The sequence below is a fragment of the Melospiza georgiana genome, chromosome 1 (assembly GCF_028018845.1).
Source record: "Melospiza georgiana isolate bMelGeo1 chromosome 1, bMelGeo1.pri, whole genome shotgun sequence".
Lineage (NCBI taxonomy): Eukaryota > Metazoa > Chordata > Aves > Passeriformes > Passerellidae > Melospiza > Melospiza georgiana.
This window is the reverse complement of record NC_080430.1, coordinates 111,576,260-111,584,984: the sequence shown is the minus strand read 5'-3', so window position 1 is coordinate 111,584,984 and position 8,725 is coordinate 111,576,260. Positions and strand designations below refer to the sequence as shown.

Here is an 8,725-nt window from a genome sequence, read left to right as displayed (position 1 = left end):
TAGACACAAATATTTGCAAACATACGTTAGCACTTTTCATTCAAATATATCCTGTTTCTAAATTTATGACACTGGATGAGTTCCCTGCCCATGCTGGCAAATAGCCATGGCCTTATAATCTGGACAATGTGGGATTCTGGCAAAAAAAACATCCAGACACACATGCAGCAAACCTACACTGCTGATATGGGGGTTTTTTGTTTGGGTTTTGTGTATGTGTGTGTGTTACAGGTCACTTTGACTGTCAGATAAATTAAAAGTGAAAAAGAGAAAATTCTTAAAACCTTTTTCCCCTGCCTCTGACCTAATTCTAGGAAGCAATGTGAAACCAGACTGTTTATTTCTGTACTTCACGGGGGAAGCGTCATGGGGGTTGTGCAAGTTCCCCGCTTCCTCCCTGGTGATGAAACTTCTTTAAAAAACAACAAAAAAAAGGGAGTATCTTTGCATAATTTCATAACGCGGGCGCGGGGCAGTGGCTGGCGCTGAGGCGGCTCCGGGCCCGCTCCCGCCCCGCCCCGGCGCGGCCCGGCCCGGCCGGCACTCGGCGCCCGCCATGGCGAGGCTGGGCCCGGCCGCGGAGTCGCGGCCGCTGCTGGTGAAAATCGTGATGGCCGGAGAGTCCTGCGTGGGGAAGACCTCCATCGTGCGCAGGTACACGGAGCCCAGCTCGCCTCCCGCCGGCTCTCCCGCCACTTCGTACATGGCCACGATCGGTGAGTGCCCGCCTGCTCCGTGCGCCTCCGCCCGCCTCGCTGCCGCCCCTCGCCCTCCCCTCCCGGTGCCCGCGGCTGGCACTCGGCAGGACCGGCGCTGTCAAGAGGTGTCAAACCTCCGTGCGCTGAGTTGTGCAGGTCTGCAGCCGCCTCCAGCGGCTTAAACCTTTGCCGGGGTGTCAGGACGTGTGTCACGCTGGCTCCAGAGCCACTGCCAAAAGCTGGCTTGTTACACTGTCCTTGCTGCTCGTCTGGGCGTTGGGAACCTGCTCCTGGGGTAAACTTGTGAAGACTTGCTCCTTCTTACTGCCCACTGAGGCCCTGCTGCTGTACATCGGTGCAGGTGCAGAGAAAACCGTACAGAGCCCCAGATCAGCTAGGCTGGAAATGGCCTCTGAGATCATCGGGTCCAACCTGTGACCAAACACTGCCATGTCAAACAGACCGTTCACTGAAAAGTTGGAAATAACAACCAGAGTTAAACACCTCCCTGGGCAGCCAGGGTGACTCCACCACCTCCCTGGGAAGCCCATGCCAATGTCTAATCATGCTTTCTGTGAAGAAATTCTTTGTAATGTTCAACCTAAACCTTCCCTGGCACAGCTTGAGACTAGTTTCTCTTGTCCTTTCACTTGTAGCCTGAGAGAAGAGGCCGATCCCCACCTGGCAACAGCCTCCTTTCACGTACCAACCTCAGAGAGCTGTCAGATGTCAGTAAAAAGCCCAAAGTTAATCAATATTTCAGGCTAGAAAGGGCTTTAACTTTATGTTTATAATTTTAATAGCTTAAGGATATCTTCTATTGTAGTTAGCAGTGTGCATGATGATTAAAGCAGAGCTGTTGCAAAGATGGAAATCATGAACCCTACCAGACCATGTCAGTTCTGTGCTGGCATGCTGCAGCTGGTGGGTGATGGGGAGCTCCCCACTGCCCTGTCCATGTGCTGAAATCCTTGTCTCCAGCATGAAGATGTGTTATATGAGCACAGTGGTTTGATTTGCTGTGGACATTTTCCCAAATCCTCATTGGGAAATTTTGATTTTTAAGAGTTTGTGTGTAAGAATATTTTTTTTCTTTTATTAGATTTGATTTGATTTTGAAGAAAAAAACTAAATTATGCCAGGAAATTGTGTATTACTGCATTTGGAATATGCATAGTTCATTTACGCATCTTTCAATCTGGAAGGAGTTGTCATAGTGGAATTAAATCCCAGACAGTAGCTGTGGCAGTAGTTGGTTCAGGGAATACTTAATGTACACAAGATGACTTGACAGCCCACATAAGAATGGCTGAACTTTAACCACTTTTTATTTTCTTACCCTTTCTTACAAAGCAGTTTCTGATACCAGCACAGACAAAGAGGGAAGAGTGCAACAGTAAGGTCAGGAAATTGATCCTAATAATAGGCAACTTGTTGCAAGGCTTAGCAAGAAACCCCAAAGAATGGCTGTAAAAATAAATAACAGCTTTGTTGATGTGGTTTACATGGAGATTCCTGACCATGAGATGACTATTTTGAGATGTAATTTCTTTTACACCTGATTCAGTCCACTGCAGATTCAAAAAACTTTTATATGCTATTAAGTATGTATTTCCCAAGTTGTGACTTGAACTATTTCAAGGAATAGTGAAGATAATAGTTTTTGTGGCAGTTTATGGACTAAGATTAATCTCTTTAGTTTCATTAGTGACACCTATTATTGAGATATTTAAAAACTTTTTTTTAAAAACGCTTATCTGGAATGTTAATGAATAATCCAAACATGGTATTTGCTACCTGAATATGTTTTTAAAGTTATTTCTGAAATACTGTGTTCCATTTAATTCCATTTTACCCTGTGTTTTAGTGCTGGGACTTTGAAAACAAGTGGGATTGTGAGTGGTGTCTTCCAAAAGAGTAATGTTGGAAGTGGAAGGTTCCTTCTTCCTGGAGACAGCTGCAATGGAGAGGATTCCCTAGAGATTGTGGCTCCTAGTGATGTAAAGGAAGAAGACACATAGTGTTTTCTCAGTTTGTGATGTCTCCTTCCTCACTGTTGATAACCATTGGAATAAATAACTGGTTTTATTTGGATGCCTGCTTCATCAGGCGTCTCAGTCAAATGATTCCTTTCTGTTGTACAGCCTATTAAATGCTCAACTGCTCTCAGGTGATTTTTCAGTTCACCTGTCCAATTGAAACAGTGATTTGGGTAGAGGGAAGATTATCCTGACTGTGCAGTCTTGCAACTTCCTGAGTTCCCTGACAAGATCGTGTGCCATCCCCTTCCTTGGTGGCAGAGGGTCATAGGCACAGAAGTTAAAAGGTTGTTGAAAGTCTCATTTTTATGTCATCATGAATCACAGATTTGTGTTACTAGGAGAGATCTTAGTGTTATTGCAGGGGAGAAAAAAACCAGACAAGCATTTTGTAGTAGGCTCTGGTAGTTTCTAAAATTATGTATTCTATGAGAAAATGCAAAAAATACATCCACTGTAAAACTTTCATTGAAAGCTTTTAATGCAGCACTTAAATACTCAAGGCTGAGTGCCCTTCCTCCTCTTCAATGACATAGTTTGGAAAAATTATCAGCAGTTACAGTTTTCTAATTAAACTTACATGCATCATAAGGTGGATGCATTGTATTATGAATAGATTGTAAAGAATAAATGGTTTTGTTTAAACAATAGTATTGCTTATAAATTCATAGAGGTTTGTGAACAGCAGGACCTCCTTGTATACCAGTGAACAGAACTGTGATCTCACAGGCTGTGAGGTTATTTTGCTGTGTTATGGTTGCTGTATTCAGCCCCTGTGTTTTCTGTGAGAAACATTTCTGCAGAGCTGTGAGTCCTCCCAAATCTGTTATAGTTGAAAGTGGTAAAACTTCAACATTTGGATTAAAAAGTCTATGTAGATTCCCAGATATTTACTTTAGAAGGGAATAAAGTAATCAACAAAAATGAACCATATTGAAGGTAAATGTGCTTTGTGTTAAGAACGCCAGTAGCAATCCACATACTAATTTTTTTTTAACAAAACTGGATATTTTTGTCACTCTTTGTTTTACTAACAAACCGTCTTATCCCATGAGTTTCTTTTTTCAGCAAACCAGGAATTATCAGTACTTGTGACTGCTCAGACATGTCTCTACTTCAGGCATTGCTTGACGTGTTCAGAAAAGAATCTGATGCAAGTAATGCACCAGCAACTAGGAGGGGTTAAATATGGGTTAGGAGTAACAGGAGTAACAACCCACCACATCTCACTGAGCCCTTGCCCAGTTTGGGCGCAGGAGCTGCTGGGAACTGCTTCCCTGTTCCTGGAGTTGGAGATGCTGTATGACAGGCAGTGGGCTGGGTAGAACCTGCACAGGGGCATTCACTGCCCTCTGTCCATGTTTTCACTCTTGTGTCCTGCTAAGCTACTCAAACTTGCATTTCCTTTGGATAGACGTACGTTATTGAGCATTTTCTGTTGGGAGCCCACCAACTCTTTTTGGGTGCAAAGTGTTGTGTGATTTTCCAGGCCAGCTGCAAAAGACCTTTTTGAAGAGGACTTCTGCAGTTGGCCAGAGGGAGGGAAGAGAGGGGCATTTCACAGCTGAATTACCCTGTGGCTCACTATTTTTATGCTTTCTGGATTTAATTGTCTTTAAGGTGCTTCAGTCCTAGTATGGGCATTATTTACTCTTTGGAATATAAAGAAAATAAATTTTCATGGCTATAAAAGTTGGAAATAACAACCAGAATCAGAGCTTGCACGCAGCATCATTCCTTCTTGGCTTTATTTGACAGCTTAAAAGAAGCAAGTACATGCTGTTGCATTCCAATAACATTTATCTCAAGAGCTGTAATCAATGCTTGCTTTGTTATGTTGATCAGGTTATATACCAGGTAGGCCTTAAAAGCATCTGAAATCCGTGAGCTGTCTTTGGCATTGTGTATCTCATTTTTCTTGTCTGTCTTTCCAATTTGCTAAGTTTGCTGGAAATTTCATATAAAGACATGAACAATTCATGCATGCAGAACATATTGACTTCTGTTTTTCACTAACATTCATTGACCTTTTAGGTCAATAAATTTTGAAGTTGACTTAAGAAGTCAATATGCCTGATTTTAATTTAGATTAAGTTTTAGTCTGATTCAGCACTCTGCTTCCCTTTTTACATTTTTTTTTAAAAAGCTTATAGCAATTTATTATTAAAATGTATGTCAAATAAGAGCTTTTCCCTATAGTTGTGGTAATCCCTGTCTGGAATATAATTTTTTGCTGTGTTCCCAATGCACCATTTCTAAGTGACATTCCAGCCTCCCAGTGTATACTCTGTCCCTCTCAACTGCTTCAACATCAATTGTAGAAAATAATACAGATAATTAAACAAAACCATGTGAATTTCAGGAGCAAATGTTTTCCATCACGTTGGAATTTCCCCTTACATGAGCAAATTTTACTTAAATCACATTTCCTTCTGACAATATTAGTTCCATCAAGGAAGCTTTGTGTAATACTAATTACCAATAGCAATTATATTATTTCGTCTTTCCTTTTCATTGAAGCTTCAATGAAAATTCATCAAGTGGAGGACATGATTATCATAATAATTTTTAAAATCCACCTCAAGTCCCTTACCACATACTCACAAAAAAATGGTAATAGCATTGAAAGTGCATGTGAGTGCATGCATGTGAGAGTGTACTTGTCAAAATTTTGTGCACAATGCATCTGTCAGTAAAAAGGAAGGGAGTATTTCCTCTCCATTTTTGGTTTGCTGCCATGGGCGCTTTCCTTTGATAAAGTTATTTGGCTTGCACATTCTTACAGAAGTCAGTTCAGTGGTATCAACTTAAAATTTTTGTGATTTTTCAATCTGTTTGGTTCCTTCAAATGACATTACTATTGGTGTAAAGACAATGTCATTTTAAGTAGCTGTAGTTTGATCTTATGGAATTTTGCCCAGACTGTATGGTCAGCTGTCACAATGTTACCTTAACTTCATTTACTATAATTGACAAAAAGAGCCCAGTTGTTTTTCAGTGGGGGACAAAAGCAGTCATGGAAATTATCAAATGGTATTTCAAACAATGAAGTAATAGGAGAAACAATGCTTTACTCTGTAAAAATATGTCACTGTAAGATAGCAGTGATAGCTGGCAGATTCTAATTTTAGAACTGGAACTTCAACAGCTCATAAATCTAGGTATCATCTAACACATCTGGAATACTAATTTGACAATTCAATAAAGGAAAACACTATCAATCATAAGGAAAATATCTTTGAGGAAGGATCTGTAGTGTACGGAGAGATTGTGCATTGATTTTAAGTGTCAATGCTTGCTTTTAGCATTGGCTTTCTGGATCTGATTTAGCCTGTAGAGCCATTCCTCTTCATTTTGAATTAAATCCCATGTATGTTTGGCTTTGCATTTAATGTGTACAGGCCAGTCCTATTTCTGCTCATGTACACCTGGATATTTTTTTAGGGATTTGGAAGTAAGGACAGAAAAATTGTGTTGCACATGTGACAGCTGCTTTGTAAGCATTTTTACCTTCCCACTCATAGCTGCCATGCTCTTGAAAATCACCAGTGTATTTGCACAATGTGCTGCTGTGCATAGGCCATGAAACTGCTGTCATGTCCCTTGCCAATCCATGGTAATACTTAATTGTAGTTTCAGAGTATCTTCACCTTTACTTTGACCTGCCCTTTCTTTGCTTGGTATTGGCATTGCTTTCTATTGTATTTGTACAATGTATTGGCACTCAGTAGTGAATAATTTCCTTTTAAAGCTTCCATTTTGAGTGTATGTGGTTGGCTAGTTATTCTTTCTATGGTATTGTTCCTTTTCACTTTCTGTTTAAAATTGCATGATAACTAGAGCTAAAAAACAATCTTCAAAGAGAACCCATGTTATTATGAGAAATGTTACAGATTTTCCTTTTTTCTTCTAGGCATTGATTTTAAAGTAAAGCCAGTAATGTTTAATGATACAAGAGTGAAACTTCAAATATGGTAAGTTTTAATTAGTATCACAAAAGAAAGGAACTAAATGGCATTATGACGTGAAAAATCTCATCTACTTTGAATTGTGTGACTTCATAATGTGCAGGTGCTCCTACTAGAAAATTTTAAAAATTGAATTTAGCCTGGGAGAGTATTATTTTTTTGCAACAACTAATGTACATTAAAAAGAGAGCTGTCACTGGGTTGCATTAGCAATAAAACTTGCAGCATGCAAACAAGTGCAGGTCTGTGATCCCTTTGAAGTGTATTTAATTGTGTAGGAGCATTGAGGAAAGTGACAAAGCAAGAAGATGTTACATTTCATTGCCCATCAAATATATGTTCAAAAGGGTCAACAAGAAAAATTACTTTTGATAAGAGGAATCTTTGGCAACGTGCACTCTTTATGGTTTTCAAATTTTTCTAAAGGTTATGTAGAGCTTCTGACACCTGGCTCTCCAGGCATCTAGTACTGAAGATTATCTCTATATACCAGTATTTAACTTGTCAAGGAGTAAATCTGTGTACGAATTATCTGACCAGTATTTGATCTGCACTTATTTCATCTCAGGCTTTAATGCAAAAATAATAGAGGCTTGTTTATAGTTTTCTTAAGGCATAATTCATAGAATCATAGAATATGCTGAGTTGGAAGGGAACCATCAGGATCATTAAGTCTGACTTCTGGCCTTGCACAGGGCACCAAGAATCACACCGTGTGCCTGAGAACATTGTTCAAATGCTTCTTGAACTTTCGTCATGGTCAATAGGTGACAAAGGTTTTTCTCTGGGTGAAAAACCTTTTCCTGATAGCCAGCCTGCCTGCCCCTGACTCAGCTTCAGGCCATGTCCTCAAGTCCTGTCACTGGTCATGAGAGTGAAGAGATTGGCACATGCCCCTCTGCTTCCCCTTGTGAGGAAATTGGACTGAAATGAGGTCTCCCTTCAGTCTCCTCCAGGCTGAACAAACCAAGTGACCTCCAAGACTCCTTGTATAGCTTCCCCTGTTATCATGACTCTCCTTTGGATTCTCTCTAAGGGTTTAATGCCTTTTTTATATTGTGGTATCCAAAACTGCCCCCAGCACTTGAGGTGAGGCTGCCCCAGTGCACAGAGCAGGACAATCCGCTCCCGTGCCTGGCTGGTGCTGTTGTGCCTGATGCAGTGCAGGACATGCTTGGCCCTCCTGGCTGCCAGGGCACTGCTGGCTCATGTTCAAATTGCCAGTGACCAGGACCCCCAGGTCCCTTTCTGCAGCCCTGCCTTCCAGCAAGTCATTCCCCAGTCTGTACACAGAACCAGGATTGCCCCATCCCAGGTGCAGAATCCGGCACTTGCCCTTGTTAAACTTTGTGTAGCTGGTGATTGCCCAGTCCTCTCATTTGTCCAGGTCTCTCTGCAGGGTCTCTCTGCTCTGGAGGGAGTCAACAGCTTCTCCCAATTTAGTATCTTTGGCAAACTTGATGTCCCTTTGAATCCTGCATCCCAGTGGTTAATGAAGATGTTGAAGAGCAGTGGGCTGAGGATGGAGCCCTGCAGAACCCCACCGGTGACCAGACCCCAGCCTGATCACCCCATTCACTGTAACCTTTGTCCCCAGCCTGTGAGCCAGCAGCTCACCCATCACTGAGCGTGGCTATCCAGCTCTGTGCTGGACATTTGGTCTGGAGGGTACTGTGACAGACAGTACCAAAAGTTTTGCTGAAGTTCAATGAGATCGTATCTGTTGGCTTTCCTAGATCAACTAGGTGGATTACCATTTTAGAGAAGGAAGTCAGGTTCAACAAGCAGGACTTCGGCATGCTGTGCTGTCTGTGGCAAATGACTGTGTTGTCGTGCAGGTTTATCTCCCAGAATAATATTTTTCATTATTTTACTGGGCACTGAAGTGAGACTGACAGGCCTGTAGTTTCCAGGGTCTTGCCCTTCTTGAAAACTGTGACAGCTTTACCCATCTTCCAGTCAGCTGGGACCTCTCCAGACTCCCAAGACTGCTTAAAAACCAAGGGAGGCTTTGTGATGA

General features: G+C 41.6%; 1 protein-coding gene across 1 annotated transcript in view; it reads left to right on the top strand.

Moving 5' to 3' along the window:
- The first annotated feature begins 556 nt into the window (after window positions 1-556).
- Window positions 557-8,725, top strand: part of LOC131083873 (ras-related protein Rab-10-like) — a 32,163-nt gene continuing 23,994 nt past the window's right edge. Inside the window, exons 1-2 of the mRNA XM_058024897.1 lie at window positions 557-716; window positions 6,651-6,711. Of these exons, the coding sequence (XP_057880880.1) occupies window positions 557-716; window positions 6,651-6,711 (221 nt within the window). The remainder of the gene's footprint in view (window positions 717-6,650; window positions 6,712-8,725) is intronic.